Here is a 22023-nt window from a genome sequence, read left to right as displayed (position 1 = left end):
AACATTCTTCAATGGCTTTAACTGGGGAGACACCCTGGTATTTAGCAGGCAGCTGAGAAATGTGTTACAAATTACTTCACAGTAATTTGAATACTCAAGGGTACAAATACTATACCTTTATCTGTTATGGGAACAAGATCTTATATTTGGGTCCTTGATCATTTATTGTCTTCTACCTTACAACACGTAGACACATCTTATCTTCCAAAAGAGAATTTTCCTTGAATATATACATCGTCTTAATGAGTACTGCTTTTTATATCACTCATTATATAATGTAAGGTAATTTTATATACTAAATGAAGCTTCTCTTGATATCCCCAAAGGTAGCAGAAAATCACTGCCTTGGTTAGGTTAAAGCTCTTTCTTTAGTTCAAAAACATTTATCTGAGATTCTGACTTCTTCAAACCAAATGTACTTTTAGACTTATTCTAAAGTATACCATAAATCTGTCTAGAATCCATGAAAATATATGAGGATATGTGAATATATGTTTGCTTCTGGTTTGGCTGATAAACTACCTTTCTCTCTTTTTGTATTACTGTGGTTTTATATTTTCTTTAAATTTTTTTAAAAATTTGGCATCTAAAAAAATGAAACTACAATCAACTTTTAGGACTAAATGTATGTTCGCAAATCATATACATTTACATTGACAATAGTTCCGGAGTATAAATTTGCATTAAAACAATTCATTAGATTCTATAAATACCCAATAACTATTATCAGGAATTGCATATATAACTTCAAATACCCACAACACTCAGGCTAATTTTCATGGTGATTTTTCAGCTGCTATTATTAATTGCCACACTGGTTTCTGATATGGGGGAAAATCACTAAATTTCAAGCACAACCTTATGCTCTGAGACAACAGTGCAACATGTTTCAGAATCCTGTGGGTTGATGCCTCAGCGCTACACATTCAGAGGAGAGAATTCAAAGACTATGATAGACTTGCATTCAACCTTCACATAACCTCTATGACCCTCAGTTTTCTCATCTGAAATCAGAGATGATACTCCTTATCTTTTAGAGTGTTAGATTCTTTATGAAGAGAAGAAGTATGTGATAACCTCAACATATAGTAGGTGTACAGCAAGTAGCAGTGATTGTTCTAATCAGCCTCAACCACAGTTCCAACACAGATGAAGGCCACTGTGAGTCATGATATTGCTGCAACAATATTTATTTAAAGAGACTCTGAATAACGCATTATATTTAATTTCAGGTCAACTTACCAAGACAGGAGTACAAACCCTGACTTATCCAAGCTAATATGGCAAGAGTTATAAGGTCACCAAAACTAGCAGCAATGGGTGTAGCAACATTATCAGGATTTATACCAGTCTTCTTTGAGCCAACGATAACCCCAACCATTATTATTCCTAGGGGAAAAAAAAGTTAATTATTTTTTGTGCTATGGTTTAAAGAAAATCCATTCCCCTAAACACTGAAGTACACACACTAGACAAACAGCGCATCAGTTCCCGTTAGGCTGCTTAGATAAGCTGACTAAAGCAAACAAAACACTTTACTTGAATGTTTTGGTAAAGTGTCTTTCAACAAATTCCAAGTAGGGATCATAAAAGATGTGAGACGTTCAGTGTTGCATTTAGAGACCTGAAAGGCTACTGTAAAATAACATTAAAGTTTCCAATTTAGTAACATGCATGTCTTGGATGTAATGTATTCATGTGTACAAAGCCAAAGATTTTATTTTAACCCTCAAATAAAGTATGAAAATGTCAAAGAAAGGTGAGTTATATTTACACATATAGCAACTGAGAAGGAGGCCAACAAAACCAGATGTGTTTACACAGAGGTAGCCAGAAATGCTTGCCCCATTTTTTATTAAAAAGTGTTGAAGTATTAGGAAGAGAAGAGTAATTAAATTTTGAACACTGGAGGTCAGAATACAAGAAGCAGTGTTTGTACAGGATATTCTTAAACCCCAAAGTTTCTATCTATAGAAACTTTTATAGTTTTCTGTCTATAAACCTACAACAACAGAAGATGAAAATGTGACTGGGTTCTTGTACATTTAAATCCTCATATTCTCGAATAGAGAAATGGGAGAAAAATGGTAACATCATATCTACACCATACTGGACAGATTTTCTCATGCCAACATGTTAAGAGGATGCAGTACAGAGAAAATTTAAGATTAGTTAATTTACATGCTAAGCATAAATTAAATCCTTGCTTAAGGTCACACAGCTTGTAACAGTGTTTTTCCTACTACCCGTAAGGCCGAAATTATTAAAAGTATAAATTTTGTCTTGGTTCAATGCCTCACATCTTATATTCTGGAGGCTTTTTCAATCTATGGACCTACCTTTCCCATAATATCATTGTAAATAGAAAAAAAAAACATAGCAGGAAAACATTTAAATGTATATTACAATAATTATTCAAGATGTAATCATATAATTTTTTTTTCAAAATTAGTACATTTAAAAATCAATGTGGAAAGTTCTCCTATGACAGAATGCTATTTAACTTTTCAGCTGAAAACAAGTTATTTTGCCATCAGGGACCAGTGAAAAGAGTTGGGAGTCAAGAAACAGGTTTTAAATCTGATTTTTATGTTCATAAGCTTATGAAATTATATACGCCTACTTACCTAAGTCAGTTTTCTCACCTACAAAAGGTGGTTCAATACCATCTGCTCTACATATATAAAGGTCAAGTTACTAAAAAATTGGAATATACATTATTCAAAATAAAGGTGTAGACATATATTTTTTAAATCTGAATTTTAAAGTTAAGAGCTTCTAAATTATTAGAAAAGAAAGAAAGTGAAGTCGCTCAGTTGTGTCTGACTCTTTCCAACCCCATGGACTGTAGCCTGCCAGGCTCCTCCACCCACAGTATTTTCTAGGCAAGAATACTGCAGAGGGTTGCCATTTCCTTCTCCAGGGGAATCTTCCCAACCCAGGGATCGAACCCGGGTCTCCTGCATTGCGGGCAGACTCTTTACAGTCTGAGCCACCAAATTATCAGAATCTAGCCCCAAAAGTTACCTTCGTTGTATGAGATCACCTGATATGAGAGTATTCCGTTTTTAACCTTGCTGGTGATATAAAATGAGAAGATGGCAATTATAAATAAAAATTAACAAGTCTTTATGATTATGATTCCATAATCTAGTTCTCTAGTGTGAAGTTCATATAAATAAATCAATATAAAAATGGTGTCCCAACTAAAAAACCTTCTGGCTATTTAACATTCTATAGCCAACAATATGCTATGTTAAGCATATGGTTATACTTCTACTGCCACAGACAGTAAAGGACTTTTTTCTGAAATCTGAAACTTCAAAAAATTTTAACAGAGGGACAGCTTTTGAAATCTAGAATTCCTGGAATACTTGTTACTCAAATGACAAGCTAGCAAATCTTCTGCATGATTTCCAGAAAGGAGCTTCTCAATTAATTTAACTTACAGAGACAAATAAAATCTCTAGGCTGTTTTCCTGGTCTTGTTTGGGAGCTGTACCAGGGGACCTAAAGCCTGGACACAACCTTAGGAAGCTTGCTCTGTATGCTAAGGTTTACATGTGATACATATAAATATATCTGAAATAAGCTATTTGAAAAGTTGTAGATAACTTTTCTCTGTTTTTTTAAAATAATGAAAAAATATCAGTTAAGTAAAAATAGCTAACATGGAAAATGAATAATTAGAAAGTAGAGATTGCAGAGTAGACACTGAAATTTACTTACCCTGCAGGAGCGATGCAATGAAGGCAGTTGCTACACTGCTAGAGCACAGAAGTATGGAATGATCAAGATAGTATTTTCCCTCTGGAATCCAGCCCAATATAATTGCTGCCACAGCTGCTAGGAAGCCAACTACTGTTGCTTGAACCTTAAAAAAATATTTAATAAAACCCAACTGAATTATTCATTGAGAAAACACATTTTTTTATTTGATGATGTCAATAGGCATATAAGGAGTCAAAAGAAAGTATTATATATGGTAACTAAGTTGCCTTACCTTTTGAAGAGACTACTACATTTTAGTTTTACTATTCCCTAAGCTAGTGGGTTCTCAAAATGCCCTGATCTGGTAGCAGTAGGTATGGAATGGGGTTTAGGAATGTATTTTTAACAAGCATCTTAAGTGACTTTGGTGGTGAAATCCACAGATCATCTAAGAAAATACCAACCTTAAGACTGAAATGTACCCAATCCACATAGCTTAAGTCTGACTCTTGAGGCAGTATTGGCAGGAGACTGAATTCTATAATCAAATGATAAGGGTTTCATTCCTAGCTATACACTTAATCTGTGGTAAGTTATTCAACAAGCATTAATTTAGGGTCTACTATATACAAGGTGCTATGCCTGGTGTTAGGCTACAGCAGTGGTCAAAACAAATTTATTCCCTGCTCTCATAGAGCTCCTGGTCAATGGGAGAGGCAGACATTAAAAAATAACCTCACAAACAGCTATTAAAAACTTCAGCTCCGAATCTGAAAAATGGTAATATTGAACATGGAAGGGTTATTTTGTATTTAAATGAATTACATGAATATATAAAGTACTTTCCACAGTGAAAGTGGAAAGCACAAAGCAACCCTCAAAAAAAAAAAAAAAAAAGCAACTAAAAAAAGTCACACTGTGAACTCTTAGAATCACATTAGACGAATGCTAGAACCAAAAGAAACCCTAAAGGCACCTCTAGTTCACTTATTCTTTTTGTGTTTGTGTCATGGACTCCTTTGACAATCTGGTGAAAGTTTTATAGATTCTTCTCTTCATGAAAACACCATGCAGTCAAAATTTTGAGCAGAATTTCTGTGTGCTCAGAGACTCTCTGAAGCTAATCCATGTACTGAAATCAGGGCTCCAGATGAAAAACCCAAGTATTCTGATTTTGTCATAGAGTAAATTAATGGAAAAGCCAGGCTAGCAAGTTCAGATAGTCTGGATTCTAGCCCCAGATCTTTCATTGCAGCAGATTTAGTGCTGAGCTGCAAGCATCACTATGCTAGTACCAGTTGTTAAGATACTTCAGCATTCTGATCCTGGTTCAGTTCAGTTCAGTTGCTCAGTCATATTCGACTCTTTGTGACCCCATGAACTGCAGCACAGCAGGCCTCCCTGTCCATCTCCAACTCCCAGAGTCCACCCAAACCCATGTCCATTGAGTCAGTGATGCCATCCAATCATCTTATCCTCTGTCGTCCCCTTCTCCTGCCCTCAATCTTTCCCAGCATTAGGGTCTTTTCAAATGAGTCAGTTCTTCCCATCAGGTGGCCAAAGTATTGGAGTTTCAGCTCCAACATCAGTCCATCCAATGAACACTCAGGACTGATCTGCTTTAGGATGGACTGGCTGGATCTCCTTGCAGTCAAAGGGACTCTCAAGAGTCTTCTCCAACACCACAGTTCAAAAGCATCAATTCTTTGGCGCTCAGCTTTCTTTTTAGTGCAACCCTCACATCTATACATGACTACTGAAAAAACCATAGCCTTGACTAGACAGACCTTTGTGGACAAAGTAATGTCTGATCCTGGTTCAGTTCAGTTCAGTTCAGTTCAGTTGCTCAGTCGTGTCCGACTCTTTGCGACCCCATGAATCACAGCACACCAGGCCTCCCTGTCCATCACCAACTCCTGGAGTTCACTCAGATTCACGTCCATCGAGTCAGTGATGCCATCCAGCCATCTCATCCTCTGTTGTCCCCTTCTCTTCCTGCCCCCAATCCCTCCCAGCATCAGAGTCTTCTCCAATGAGTCAACTCTTCTCATGAGGTGGCCAAAGTACTGGAGTTTCAGCTTTAGCTGAAACTAAAGTTTCATTCCTTCCAAAGAAATCCCAGGGCTGATCTCCTTCAGAATGGACTGGTTGGATCCCCTTGCAGTCCAAGGGACTCTCAAGAGTCTTCTCTAACACCACAGTTCAAAAGCATCAATTCTTCGGCACTCAGCCTTCTTCACAGTCCAACTCTCACATCCATACATGACCACAGGAAAAACCATAGCCTTGACTAGACGGACCTTTGTTGGCAAAGTAATGTCTCTGCTTTTGAATATGCTATCTAGGTTGGTCATAACTTTCCTTCCAAGGAGTAAGCGTCTTTTAATTTCATGGCTGCAGTCACCATCTGCAGTGATTTTGGAGCCCATAAAAATAAAGTCTGACACTGTTTCCACTCTTTCCCCATCTATTTCCCATGAAGTGATGGGACCGGATGCCATGATCTTGGTTTTCTGAATGTTGAGCTTTACGCCAACTTTTTCACTCTCCACTTTCACTTTCATCAAGAGGCTTTTTAGTTCCTCTTCACTTTCTGCCATAAGGGTGGTGTCATCTGCATATCTGAGGTTATTGATATTTCTCCTGGCAATCTTGATTCCAGCTTGTGTTTCTTCCAGTCCAGCGTTTTTCATGATGTATTCTGCATATAAGTTAAATAAGCAGGGTGACAATATGCAGCCTTGACATAATCCTTTTCCTATTTGGAACCAGTCTGTTGTTCCATGTCCAGTTCTAACTGTTGCTTCCTGACCTGCATTCCTGATCCTGGTTAGTAAATAATATATGTAAAAGTGATAAAATTAATAATTTAAATTCTAATACTGTGACTCCAAGGTTTTTCTTAGAAATAAAATGCAGAGTTTTTGTTTCTTAGAAATGAAATACAGAACTAGGGAGCCTATGGAAGACATTGTAACACACACACAGCTGAAATAAAGAAGTCCTAGTGTATAAACCTGCAAAGGAAAGACCCAATTGTACCCAAGAGAAGAGCAAACTCCAGGTTAAGGAGGAGCTGTAGAGGTTAACAGGAGGCATGGGCCTAAATAGACGTGAACACAGGATACATCTATCCTGGCGAGGGAATGACTCTTCAATGAGATTGGGAACTCTGGGGTTCCCCCCCAAAAAATAAATAAATACCTACTTATTTGACAATTTATGGACAGGTTGAGATGGCCACTGTGTACAACTGTGAAGAAATTCTGTGATGGTCATCTGCTTGGGATCCCATTTAATAGTCAGAAGAACACGCACGCCAGCTAATGCCAGCACGAGGTGCCTCTGTCCTTCTCATCCCTCCCCACCCATCCCGTCCACAGCCAGCCTCAAGTCAGAGGAGCTCTGCCAGCTCCCCCTACTCCCCCAGCCAGCCGTCTACTCCCTCACAAGCTGGAGCAGATAAAGCTTCAGAGACGGCACCACTGTCACCCCCACCTGACCTTATTTTCTTCTCCCCTCTACTTTTGTCTACAGGTAACTAGACTCCAACCAGTTGCTGCCTCACTGGCTTATACCAGCTGGGTCCTGATGAGCCCGTGTGGGGTTCCCCGTTTCTCATGCATCCTTGGTGGAGTGAGACACAGACACAGACTTCAGGCTGTGGCACTATTATGATAGGATCAGTGAAACCGCAGCCATCTCTAGCTCTCATCCTGACCAACAGTTATGGAAAGAGAGGATGGCAGGGGAAGGGCGGAGACTAAGAGTGAAAGGAAAAGTTAAAAGCGAGATGGGGACTTCCCTGGTGGTCCAGTGGTTAAGAATCCGCCTGCCAATGCAGGGGACAGGGGCTCCATCCCTGGTCTGGGAAGATCCCACATGCTGACGAGCGACTAAGCCCATGAGTCACGACTACTGACGTCTGCACACCTAGAGCCTGTGCTCTGCAACAAGAGAAGCCACTGCAATGCAAAGCCCGCGTTCCGCAACTAGAGAGGAGCCCCCACTTGCTGTAAATAAAGAAAGCCCACACAGCAATGAGGACCCAGCACAGCCATAAATAAATAAAAATCTTTTAAAAAGGATGAGCGCTTCTTAAGAAAATAAAACAAAAGCAGAGGTGGAAAATTATTAGAATAATTTATAGTCTAACTCATATTACTCAGTAAGAGTTTACGGTATTTAAAGAATAAAATAGGATATATTTTCAAATTTTCATTTATTAGTTTATAAGTAGCCTACTGGTTGTTGGATATACTGCTTATTACTCCAGCATAGATTCCTACAGTTTCAAGCTGAAAAGGATCTTGGGTATCCCTAGTGCGACACTATGGAAATGAAGAGGAAAATGAAACATAGAAGAAAGGCTAAATTAACAAACATTATATAGCTGGTGATTGCTAGAGCTGAGACTAGATTTCAAATTTTCTTGTTTCTAAGCCTGTGATCTTAGAAACACAGATACCTTTTAAAAGCCTATATCCCAAAATTGCCTTTCTTTCTTTGTCTTTGAACATAACATGAAATTTTTTTTCTGCAACCACGTTCTCAACATTACGTCTGAGTTGACCTAACATGAAAATTAGTTGAGCCAGACTTCTCCAATGGTCTAGTGGTTAAAACTCTGTACTTCCAATGCAGGGGGCACAGGTTTGATCCCTAGCAGGGGAACTAAGAACCCACATGCTGCACAGCGCAGCCAAATTAAAAAAAAAATTTTTTTTAATTAGCGAGCACTTCATAAACTCAGATTTGCTAAAGAGGTGCTGGGAGCTGCAGTCTTGTGTCTTGGGGATAGCAGCAGGTAGTGGGAGAGGAAGAGAGATTCCCCTGAGATTAGAAAGACCTGTGGATGATCTATATATAATTGACAATTTAATGTGCTCATTTGTATTAACACTGATAATATTAACAAATTAAGGAAAATTCAGCTTACACATCCTATCATATAAAAATGAGCGAAGTTTAATTAGAAGATTTACTTTTAAAAAGTCAAAGAAAAATAGCATCTAAGCAATGAAGTGCTACATATTTATTTGTACACATATTAACTCAAATTCTGGCTCTATTACATATGGGAGAAAATATTTTTTATATTTACTCTATACTTTGTATGTTATACATTTTCCATATTTAGAAAAATGTGATGTTTCTAGAAAAAGAAAACTTTCAGAAGTTATCCATTTATTCTATCATTTGTTCATAAATATATGTGTGTGTATACCCATATACATATCACTTACCTGTTTTAAAGCCAAGTTGCCAATTATTAGGTTCCACTTTTCAATGGGTGAATCCATCTTCCCAATGTTTACCTGTTAAAATGAATATTTTCATGTATCACTGAGTAAGCTATATGCCCTCTATTCTGCTTAAATAGCATATTAAGTATTAAAGCCAAAAACAATCCTTTAGTATATTTGATGAGCTTATACTGCATATTAACTATAATTCTAAATTCACTACAAGTCTTGCATCTCATATTTAGCTTGCCTGAGATGTTTAGAAAAAAAATTTTTTTAACTTAATTACTAGCTCAAAAGAACCAGTGGACTAGTTAGTATTGTCCACCTGCCCTCCGTTATTTTACAACTAACATCAAGCATCATCCTAATATGTTAAATTTTGTCTACTGAGACCCAACATAAATAATTACATAATTTTGAGATGCTAGCATTTAATTCCACATCATAAAACTTATGCACTGACCAAAAAACCAGATGTAAATAAATAATTCATATTACATAATTTATATCTGAGTCATAACTAAGTCAAAATTATCAATAAAAAATTTATATTGTTCACATATGAATGTTGATAATGTATCTCACTATTAAAATGTATATATCTGTTGGCTAAATGGAAGAATATTCTTCAAAAATTAATATTTTATTCACACATTCAACTGCTCTGTAAGCTAAATCATACTTTTCAACAACTTAGGATTCAAAAAACATATATCCAAACCTGATAATTTTTCTAATGCAGTCATTTGGAAAGCAATAAGCAATCATTACTAAAATTCACTGAGCCAAGTTTCAATTATTCATTATATGGTTGGTTATTGAAGACAGATGAATGGGTAAAGTAACAGATACATAAGGGTAATTATTTATGGGTAGTTAACCATGGACAAACCATAGGTTAGCTCACTGGTTTCAAACCAACAGGTTAAGTGCCACATCAACATTCCCTGTTTCAATCTGGAAAACAGATTCTGTTCTCTAACTTCACTCTTGACTGTTGTCTCACAGTATCAAGCAAATGCACATATTAAGATTTTTCAGTGTTTTAGAATAATTATTCTTGCTCTCTTTACTTGTATTATTTGCTTCCTAAGCCCAGAAGTCTGAATTATTCATAAAACTTGTGTTTGTAGCTCTGAGTCTCTGCTCTAGTGAATAAAGTATAAGTGAAGTGAAAGTGAAGTCGCTCCGTCATGTCCGACTCTTTGCGACCCCATGGACTGTAGCCCACCAGATTCCTCTGTCCATGGGATTTTCCAGGCAAGAGTACTGGAGTGGGTTGCCATTGCCTTCTCCTTTATAAAGTATAAGCCATGTTTAAAGAGTGGCTTATACTTTAAACACTAAACCTATGTTTAAACACTAAACCTAGCTCAGGTTTAGTGTTTAAGAAACAGGTATAAGGGAAACTCATGTTATTTGTAATAACTTTTAGAAAGATGTCTACAGGCATAGGAATCAATCTAAAATGATTCCATGAAAAAGTACAAGATGTCAAGACTTCAGAACCCCTTGATGATCAATGGAGACACATTCATTACAGTCTAGGAAAACAAAATAAGTAAACAAATAAGAAAAACTGGTTTGAGAAGCTTCATTTGTATTCTTTGCTTCCCCTCAATGGGTCTTACAGATACTAACAAGAGTATTAGAGTAATCAATGTTAACAAAAAACTTGTAAGGAAAGTCTAGCTATTACTTTCTACAAGGTAAATTTTAAAAGGAGTTAAGAAATATTTAGATGGTTATTTAAAATGGGAGAAATAAAATGGATATTTATGTGATGAAAACAAGATTTGATATTATTACACTGTGCTGTGCTGTGCTCAGTCCCTTCAGTCATATATGACTCTTGGTGATCCTATGGATTGTAGCCCACCAGGCTCCTCTGTCCATGGGACTTTTCAGGCCAGAATACTGGAGTGGATGGCCATGCTCTGCTCCAGGGGATCTTCCCAACCCAGGGATCGAACCCACATCTTCCTGCATCTCCTGCATTGCAGGTAGATTCTTTACTGCTGAGCCACTGGAGAAGCCCCTTATTATACTACCCTCAGGTTAAATGGGCCAAAAGGGACCCCTCCCTCTAATATTAAAAGCCAAACAAGTCTTTTCTATACCCCAGTTTTAAAATATATATATTTAAGGGGCTAGAAAAATTTACCCTGAGATATATGACTAGCAATTGTTTGCGGCAACAGTTAGGCCAAAGAGCGTGACCTCCTTGGCTTAACCCCACTCTGGGGATTCCAGAACTCTTAAGTAGGTAAAATGGACAAGAAACAAAAGAAAAACTTTTAAACTCCTCCTCTAAGATCAAAGATTGTTGACTGGATCCCAGTGAAAACTAAAGTTAAGGGTGGACTTCCCAGGTGGCGATAGTGATATAATCCACTTGCCAATACAGTAAGAGACTTGATCCTTGGGATGGGAAGATACTCTGGAGTAGGAAATGGCACCCCACTCCAGTATTCTTCCATACACAGAGGAGCCTGGTGGGCTACAGTCCATGTAGCTGCTAAGACATGACTGAGCAACTGAGCACAGGAAAAGATCGGGAGGTGAGAGTTCTCACACTGGTCAGAATGGCCATCACTAAAAAGTCAACCAATAACAAATGCTGGAGAGGGTGTGGAGAAAAGGGAACCCTCTTACACTGTTGGTAAGAATGTAAGTTGGTACAGTCACTATGGAGAATAGGATGGAGGTACCTCAAAAAACTAAATATGATTACCATATGATCTAGCAATCCCATTCCTGAGCATATATCCAGGAAAAATTATAATTTGAAAAGATACATGCACCATTATGTTTATAGCAGCACTATTTACAATAGCCAAGACAGGAAAACAATCTAAATATATGTCTATTGACAGTTGAATGGATAAAGAAGATCTAACCGAACACTACTTAGCCATGAAAAAGAATGAACTAATGCCATCTGCAGCAACATGGATGCAACTAGAGATTATCCTACTAAGTGAAGTAAGTCAGACAGAGATAGATAAATACTATAATATCACTTATATGTTGAATCTAAAATATAATAGAAATGAACATATCTACGAAACAGAGACTCATAGACCTAGAAAACAGACTTGCAGTTGCCAAGGGGAAAGGAGTACAGGGTGGGGGATGGATTTGGAGATTGGAACTAATAGGTACAAACTATTCCATACAGAATGGATAAACAACAAGAGAACTATATTCTATATCCTATAATAAGCCATAATGGAAAAGAATATGAATAAACAATGAGAAAAATTATGATTCTATTTATATGAAATTCTAAAAAAGTAACTGAAAGAGCAGAGATTACTTGAGGTCAGAGGGATTACCTGGCAGCTGAATTAACAGCAAAAGTGCATCAGGGTGAGAAAAATGTTCTGTACCTTGTTGATGGTGATAGATACACATTTAATATATTTGTCAAACTCATCAAATTATACAGTTAATATGTACATATATTATTAAATGTAAACTATACTTCAATGAATTTAACTTTTATAAAGATAATTTCATACAACAGGAATTGCTTTTATGCTCTTCAATAACATTTATATTCCCACTACCTGGTTTGGTCAAGTATTAAAACTTTTACCATATGTAGTATACGAATATATCACACATATGTTTAACAAAAAAGATCTTAATGACTCAGATAACCACGATGGTGTGATCACTCACCTAGAGTCAGACATCCTAGAACATGAAGTCAAGTGGGCATTAGGAAGCATCACTATGAGCAAAGCTACTGGAGGTGATGGAATTCCAGCTGAGTTATTTCAAATCCTAAAAGATGATGCTGTGAAAGTGTTGCGCTCAATATACCAGCAAATTTGGAAAACTCAGCAGTGGCCACAGGACTGGAAAAGGTCAGCTTTCATTCCAATCCCAAAGAAAGGCAATGCCAAAGAATGTTCAAACCACACAACTGCACTCATTTCACGCGCTAGCAAAGTAATGCTCAAAATTCTCCAAGCCAGGATTCAATAGTAGGTGAACCAAGAACTTCCAGATATTCAAGCTGGATTTAGAAAAGGCACAGGAACCAGAGCTCAAATTGCCAACATCTGTTGGATCATGGAAATAGCAAGAGAATTCCAGAAAAATAGTGACTTCTGCCTCATTGACTACACTAAAGCCTTTGACCATGTGGAGCACAAACTGTGGAAAACTGTGGAAAATTCTTAGAGGCAGGAATACCAGACCATCTCACCTGCCTCCTGAGAAACCTGCATTCAGGTCAAGAAGGAACAATTAGAAATTGACATGAAACAATGGACTGCTTCCAAACTGGGAAAGGAGTATATCAAGGCCTGCTTAATTAACTTATATGGAGAATACATTATGCAGAATGCCAGGCTGGATGAAGCACAAGCTGGAACCAAGATTGCTGGGAGAAATATCAATAACCTCAGATATGCTGAAGACCCCATCCTAATGGCAGAAAGCAAAGAGGAACTAAAGAGCCTCTTGATGAAGGTGAAAGAGGAGAGTGAAAAAGCTGGTTTGAAACTCAACATTCCAAAAAACAAAGATCATGGCATCTGGTCTCATCATTCCATGGCAAATAGATGGGGAAAAAATGAAAACAGTGACAGATTTTATTTCTTGGGCTCCAAAATCACTGCAGATGGTGACTGCAGCCATGAAATTAAAAGATGCTTGCTCCTTGGAAGAAAAGCTATGACAAACCTAGACAGCATATTAAAAAGCAGGGATATTACTTTGCCAAGAAAGGTCTGTCTAGTCAAAGCTATGGTTTTCCCAGTAGTCATGTATGGATGTGAGTTGCATCACAAAGAAGGCTGAGCACCAAAGAATTGATGCTTCTGAACTGTGGTGTTAGAGAAGACTCTTGAGAATCCTGTGGACTGTAAGATCAAACCAGTCAATCCTAAAGGAAATCAACTTTGAATATTCATTGGAAGGACTGATGCTGAAGCTGAAACTCCAATACTTTGGCCACCTGATGCAAAGAACTGACTCACTGGAAAAGACCCTGATGCTGGGAAAGATTGAAGGCGGGAGGAGAAGGGGATGACAGAGGACGAGATGGATGGATGGCCTCATCGACTTAAGGGACATGAGTTTGAGCAAGCTCTGGGAGATGGTGAAGGACAGTGAAGCCTGGCATGCTTCAGTTCACGGGGTCGCAAAGAGTCAGACATGACTGAGCAACTGAACAACAACGACAACAACAATGTTCAACATCATTATACAGTCAGATATCCAAGACTCAATTTATGATGTCTTCAACCTTTTCCTCTTATTTTTTCCGATTGAATAATTTCTACTGATTTATCTTCAAGTTCATGAATTCTTTCTTCTGCTCTCACCAATCTGATACATTCACTCATTAAGACACATTTGTTTAATTCTTTGAACATTTTTTCCTTTACTTCTTTGAACACATTTATATTAGCTGCTTTGGAAGATTTTGTTAAACTCGACATCTGGGCCCACTTTGAGTCACTTCCTGTTGACTGAATATGAATCACACTTTTGGGTTTGGTTTCTTTCCACTAGTGATTTCAGTCAAAAACTAGACATTATAATAATGTGTTATAATAACTCTGGATAATGTTACGTTCTGCTGAGGATAACTGGATTTTCCTTCTAATAGGCAGTTAATTGGTCTAGACTCAAACTGCAAACCACTGTCTCTCCCACAAGGTGCAGCAGTTCATATCTCTGCTTGGTTCTTCCAGCTACCAAATACTGCTTTTCAGCTCAGCTTTTGGGGAGGATCTCTCCTCACCTATGTAGTTTAATGGTCAGCCAAAGATTTGGACAGAATTAATGCTCAGATTTTGGGGCTTATCCTCTTTGCAGTTCTCTTGCTGCTGGGATTTCCCCATAAATTTCTACCTGCTCTGTCAGCTTCAAGCTCTGTTATCTGATAATTCATGCCACCAAAACTTCAATTTTCTGCCACTATGGGTATGCATAATAACAGAAGGCACTTAGTCAAAAAATGCAAAAACTCAAATTTTGCCAGTGTATTTGTCTTTCAAGTATAGGATGCTTCACATTTTTGCCTACTTTTGTTCTTTTTTTTCTTTTGCCAGACTCCTTGAACTTTGTCACCTCAAGTTGGGAAGACTATGGGTTTTCTACCACATGAGATTGGGGAATTCCATCAAGAAAAAGAAGCCACAGATTTTGCCATTCTTACCCACTGCAGTTATGGTCTCTTAAGGGAGATACCAAGGGAACATTTCATGCAAAGATGGGCTCAATAAATGACAGAAATGGTAGGGACCTAACAGAAGCAGAAGATATTAAGAAGAGGTGGCAAGAATACACAGAATGTACAAAAAAGATCTTCATGACCCAGATAATCACAAAGGTGTGATCACTCACACTTACCTAGAGCCAGACATCCTGGAATGTGAAGTCAAGTGGGCCTTAGGAAGCATCACTACGAACAAAGCTAGTGGAAGTGATGAAATTCCAGTTGAGCTATTTCAAATTCTAAAAGATGATGCTGTGAAAGTGCTGCACTCAATATGTCAGCAAATTTGGAAAACTCAGCAGTGGCCACAGGACTGGAAAAGGTCAGTTTTCATTCCAATCCCAAAGAAAGGCAATGCCAAAGAATGCTCAAACTACTGCACAACTGCACTCATCTCACATGCTAGTAAAGTAATGCTCAAAGTTCTCCAAGCCAGGCTTCAGCAATATGTGAACCATGAACTTCCAGATGTTCAAGCTAGTTTTAGAAAAGGCAGAGGAATCAGAGATCAAATTGCCAACATCCGCTGGATCATTGAAAGAGCAAGAGAGTTCCAGAAAAACATCTATTTCTGCTTTATTGACTATGCCAAAGCCTTTGACTGTGTGGATCACAATAAACTGTGGAAAATTCTAAAAGAGATCAGAATACCAGACCACCCAACCTGCCTCTTGAGAAACCTGTGTGCAGGTCAGGAAGCAACAGTTAGAACTGGATATGGAACAACAGATTGGTTCCAAATAGGAAAAGGAGTACATCAAGGCTGCATATTGTCATCCTGCTTATTTAACTTATATGCAGAGTACATCATGAGAAGCTCTGGGCTGGAGGAAGCACAAGCTAGAATCAAAATTGCCAGGAGAAATATCAATAACCTCAGATATGCAGATGACACCATCCTTATGGCAGAAAGTAAAGAACTAAAGAGCCTCTTAATGAAAGTGAAAGAAGAGAGTGAAAAAGTCAGCTTAAAGCTCAACATTTAGAAAATGAAGATCACGGCATCCAGTCCCATCACTTCATGGCAAATAGATGGGGAAACAGTGGAATGGTGGCTGACTTTATTTTTATGGGCTCCAAAATCACTGCAGATGGTGACTGCAGCCATGAAATTAAAAGACGGTTGCTCCTTGGAAGGAAAGTTATGACCAACCTAGACAGCATATTAAAAAGCAGAGACATTACTTTGCTAACAAAGGTCCATCTAGTCAAGGCTATGGTTTTTCCAGTAGTCATGTATGGATGTGAGAGTTGGACTATAAAGAAAGCTGAGTGCCGAAGAATTGATGCTTTTGAACTGTGGTGTTGGAGAAGACTCTTGAGAGTCCCTTGGACTGAAAGAAGATCCAGCCAGTCCTGGGTGTTCATTGGAGGGACTGATGTTGAAGCTGAAACTCCGATACTTTGGCCATCTGATGCAGAGAGCTGACTCATTTGAAAAGACCCTGATGCCGGGAAAGATTGAGGGTAGGAGGAGAAGAGGACGGCAGAGGATAAGATCATTGGATGGCATCACCGACACAATGGACATGGGTTTGGGTGGACTCCAGGAGTTGGTGTTGGACAGGGAGGCCTGGAGTGCTGTGGTTCATGAGGTTGCAAAGAGTCGGACACGACTGAGCGACTGAACTGAAGGGTAAATTCTAGTTTCTAGTTGGTTTTGTAGGCTTTCAGTAATCTACAAATAATCTATTATCCTTGATTTTATAACTGTTATTCTCTGAGAAGGTTCACAACTGAATTGGGAACACTATTACAATGTTACATGCTTGAAATATTTGATAATAAAACTTAATATGCTAAAATACACACACACCCTAATATCTTTCTGAATTGTCAGGGGTGAAGCATATGCTTATAATCCTGATTGTGATGATGGTTTCACAGGTACATACTATGTATTGAAACTCATCAAACTGAAGACTGAATTTGTCTGGTTTCTTGTAGATTGATTATACCTCAAAAAAGCTATAAAGAAGAGGAGAGAGCTTAAAAATCTAGTTGATTAAAACAGTTCTTGATTAAACTTAAGCAGTTCCACTCCACAAAATTATGACTATGGGTTAGTAGTTATAACTTAAGAAACATATCTTAAAATTAAGATTAATAATAGGAATTTGCACTCTTAATTGTATCTAACAGTGAGGGTATGACAATAACACATAAAATTTAGAATTATGCCAAATTTAGGAAAAAATACTGAGACTGTAACAGTACCTACATTATGTCAGAGTTATTAATGTCATTATTGGGGACTTTCTTTTTTTAATTTAGAAGTTTTACAGTTTGAATGGAAAGTCTAATGTAAAATTATTATGGAAAGAGATTTTTTCCAACTTCATATGCCTCCACTGGAATGTAAGCTCAAAGAAGGCAGGAACATTTTCCAGTTTGCTTATTACAGATTCCCTAGCACACGGACCACCATTTGGCATATAGTAAAGGCTCAAAAATATTTTTTCAATTAATGAATTTAAAAGGTAGAATTTTTCAACATAACTTCAGAGAACCAAGGTTTGAGGCAACAAAAATAGCAATTTGCTCCCAGAAAATAGTTTTAAAAGCTTAAAAAAAAAAAAAAAAATCCTACTATCATTGCTGCTGCTAAGTCACTTCAGTCGTATCTGACTCTGTGCAACCCCAGAGACAGCAGCCCCGTCCCTGGGATTCTCCAGGCAAAAACACTGGAGTGGGTTGCCATTGCCTTCTCCAATGCATGAAAGTGAAAAGTAAAAGTGAAGTCGCTCAGTCGTGTCCAACTCCTAGCGACCCCATGGACTGCAGCCCACCAGGCTCCTCCGTCCATGGGATTTGCCAGGCAAGAGTACTGCAGTGGGTTGCCATTGCCTTCTCCGCCTACTATCATTAGGACAGTGAATATCATTCCTGACTCTTCAGCATTCAGAAGCAGAAAATTTTAGACCTCAGATAACAGAACTTAAACTCAGCAATTTATAGAACCACTGTATTTGGTTTATTTTTCAATTATAGACTACTGCTATATATTTATAAGAATATCTACTCTAACATATATCTACTGTTGAAAAGATAAAAATCTAGGAAAAATTTTTCTAGTTAATTATTATACCTTTAGAGATAAATTTTGACTAAAGTAAAGAGGGTGAGATAAAGTCAATTTGGATTCACTGTTATGAAATCTCCCTTGTTGAAACAGGAAATCTATTTTATTGGAATATCTTTTTTATCTGTGAACATTGAATCTTTAGCTTTATAAAACAACAAATTTTATATACAACTGACCTTTGACAGATGGGGTGAGCAGGCTGTATCTGATATCTTGTGTTTTAAATTCTCTATCTTTATAGGCCTTTCTTAAAATCCTATAAGTTCATTTAACCTATTTCTATTGTAGACAATCATAAAAATGAGAAAAGACTATTTCATGGGGCAAAAGATTAAAGTAATCATGGACTAGCCTTCTACAGTTATAATGATTTTTACTCCTACTTTCACAAATGAAAATAAATAGATCATCGAAAAATTAGAAAATGTATAGAAGAATTATACTTTGACCATAGATGGAAGAGGTGACTTTCAAATAGTGCTTGTTTAAAGTTAAAAAAAATTATATTCGTCCAACCTTCTTCCTGGAACCAGGGAGTACAGTCAGCAGTCTGCTACAGCATCCCAATTATAAACAGGCAACCAAATTAAGGTGGTGGCAGGTCGGGCATAAGAGAAAATGATGAGGATTTCATAGGTGGAACTGACAGACTAGTCAATAACTAGATAGAGGGAGGGTAAGTGATTGTAACGAAAATAAACTGACAAGGCAGACAGAAAGCTGTTTTACTTGTTAGAGTAAGAGAAGATGATGAGTTTAGCCTTGAAACTACACTGCAGTGAGTGGTGCAGATAGTTGAAAATTTCAGCTGGGGAGTCAGCAGAGACTGGAGATGCAAATCTGAGAATCAGTAATGTGTTAGCGGTGGTGGACTACAATTATTGATGGAGAACATGGAAGACAAGGTACTGAAACTTCAAGAAAATCTCACATGCAGAGAACAAGCAAAGAAGAAGTAAGAAGCGGTGAAAGAGGTGAGAGGGTAGAACAGTGTGGGGTCTCAAAGTCAAGAGTAATAAAAATTTCAGGTAGGCTGTTTCAGAACAGTCAGTGAAGAGTCTCTAGAAGGTGAGGCTTTGGGGGTTTTGTTGTTAAGAAGTGATTAACTTAGAATTGCTTTAACAACAAATAGGGCTTCCCTGGTGGCTCAGATGGTAAAACAATCCGCCTGCAATGCAGGAGACCCAGGTTTGATCCCTGGGTTGGGAAGATCCCCTGGAGAAGGCGGTGGTAACCCACTCCAGTATTCTTGCCTGAGGAATTCCATGGACAGAGGAGCCTGGTGGGCTATAGTCCATGGGGTCACAAAGAGTCAGACACAACTGAGGAACTAACACACACACACAGAGCTTTGGAGCTGGACTACAAGTTGATAAAGATTCTCCAGTACTCTACCAGAATGGCAGTATTCTACCTGGAAAACCTGAAGTCAGATTCTCTAAGCAATTAAAATATCACAAGCAGATGAATATCTTCTAGTCATGTCAGCCATGTCATCTAAGCTTGATGCCACAAGTGACTACTTTTCCCTCTTCTAACTTGGCTATTCTTACCCCTCTCAAATTTAGAGAATATTTCAAGTCTTTAATTTAGCTAATCCATCAGCCAATTCTGTCAACTCCCCCTAGAAAATGAGTTTTGGACTCCAACTATGTCTCACTACATCCTCTGCTTGCACCCACCCTGATCCAAGCCAACCTCATTTTAGTCTACAGTATTATTGCAATGGACTCTCAACTTGTCTCCCTGCTTTAATTCTTGGCTTCCTACTGCTCTGTTGCAACACAACAGTCAAAATAATCTGTTAAAAATACCTGTCAGATCACACCACTCAACTGCTCAAAATCTTCCAAAGGCTTCCCATTCACACAATAGCCAAAGTCCCCACAGTGACCCACCAGGTGGTCTCGCATCCTGTGATTTCCCCCTTCTCTCACTTGGTCCCAACCCTATCGGCCTCCACGCCATTCATTTAACAGGGTGGTTCTCAAACTCCGATGTGTATCAGAATCATCTGGAAAGACTGTTCAAATACAGATGGTAAGCCACACCCCAGAATTTCTGACTCAGTAGCTTTGGAGTGGGGCTGAGAACTTGCTATTCTAACAAGATGCTAACACTAATGTTCTGAAGACCGCATTTTGAGAACTACTGATCCAACAGTGGCCCTGTCTCGGGCCCTGGGACATGTCATCTTACCTCTAATAGCCTCAAAAATAAAACTAAACAAATTAGTAGATGGAAAAGTAGTAATTCATGACATCAAGCTTTAATAACATGGTTTATTCATCTCTTTATGCTATTTTAATTGCTTAGAGAACTGAATAATTTCTTTAGTTTATGACTCAGATATCTTATAATCAGTGACACAATTCTTGACCTGTGGAAGACAGCAACTCCACCCTAATCTTCCCAATGAAAGGCCCAGCTAAATGACCCTGCAGTAACGACCTTGTGCTGAGCTTCTATTCAGCTTTGGAGTTCTCCTGTCTTAAATATGAACAGAAAAATAAATATAACTAGACATATGATAAAACATTCTAATATAAAATATAGTCACAACAAATAAAGTTCAAATAAAAAGACGAAATTCAGCTTTAATGATAATGGGTGTATGTGTGCTAAGTCGCTTCACTTAGTCGTGTCCGACTCTTTGTGACACCATGGGCTGCAGCCTGCCAGGCTCCTCTGTCCATGGGACTCTCCAGGCAAGAATACTGGAGTGGGTTGCCATGCCCTCCTTCAGGGGATCTTCCTCACCCAGGCATCAAACCCACGTCTCTTATGTCTCGTACATTGGCAGGTGGGTTCTTTACCACTAGCACCACCTGGGAAGCCCCTTAATGGTAATACATGATCAAATTAAACAATTTAACTTGCAGCATATTCTTTTTTAATCAGATTCCCTACAGCATGGCCTATTTTAAAGTGGATTGGTATGTTTAATCTATTATTTGAATCTAAACAAATGCTGGGTAATGCTCAATAATGTCACTTTTAGAAATATATTTTTTGTGGTAAGTTAGTCAAAATTTCAATTTTCCTGGCAAACTTATCAAGCTGCTTAAATGTTTGTATGCCTAACTATATTCATCAGAACGAAGTTCATTTTCTAGCAAAATGAAAGTAAAACCATCTTTTAACTCTCATTCTAATAACTTTCTTTTCCCTTAAATGTTGACACTCGTGTTTTTCAAGAACTCTTCTTTATTCACATCTCCTGCCAAAAACCCTTTTGGAATGAGTTCTATCTAGGTAACCTACCAGCTCTTAAGACAGTTACAAGTGTGGATCACTGGGAAAAGATGGAAGATTAAACACATGTAATTTCACTAACTCGGAAAACTACATAACTAGTAAAACTACATAAACATACTGTTGTTTTTTAAGACAAAAGTTCAAGATATAGTAGCTTTTAAACACATGCCACACATTCCAGTTGGATGCCAAATGTTAAAAAACAATATTCAGCTGACAGCAATGTCACCATTACACGATGAACTTCTGGAATATTAGAACAAATGTGAAATTTAATGAAATTTTAAAAATCTTATTGCTGCTGTTGTTGTTTAGTCACTCAGCTGTGTCCTACTCTTTTGCACCCCATGGACTGTAGCCCATCAGACTCCTCTGTCCATGGGATTTTCCAGGCAAGAATACTGGAGTGGGTTGCCATTTCCTTCTCCAGAGGATCTTCCCAGCCCAGAGACTGAACCTGTGTCTCTTACACTGCAGGC

At 38.0% G+C, this 22023-nt stretch overlaps 1 protein-coding gene across 8 annotated transcripts in view; it reads right to left on the bottom strand.

Annotated features, from left to right (window-relative positions):
- SLC41A2 (solute carrier family 41 member 2) overlaps positions 1 to 22023 on the bottom strand; it is a 145197-nt gene that overhangs the window by 56256 nt on the left and 66918 nt on the right. For all 8 annotated transcript variants that reach the window (XM_027541914.1, XM_027541911.1, XM_027541916.1 and 5 more), the window contains 3 exons: positions 8958 to 9029; positions 3730 to 3874; positions 1243 to 1389 (listed from right to left, as the gene is read on the bottom strand). In XM_027541914.1, the coding sequence (XP_027397715.1) occupies positions 1243 to 1389; positions 3730 to 3874; positions 8958 to 9029 (364 nt within the window). The remainder of the gene's footprint in view (positions 1 to 1242; positions 1390 to 3729; positions 3875 to 8957; positions 9030 to 22023) is intronic.

This window comes from Bos indicus x Bos taurus, chromosome 5, assembly GCF_003369695.1.
Source record: "Bos indicus x Bos taurus breed Angus x Brahman F1 hybrid chromosome 5, Bos_hybrid_MaternalHap_v2.0, whole genome shotgun sequence".
Taxonomy (NCBI): Eukaryota; Metazoa; Chordata; class Mammalia; order Artiodactyla; family Bovidae; genus Bos; species Bos indicus x Bos taurus.
This window is presented reverse-complemented; position numbering and strand designations above follow the sequence as displayed.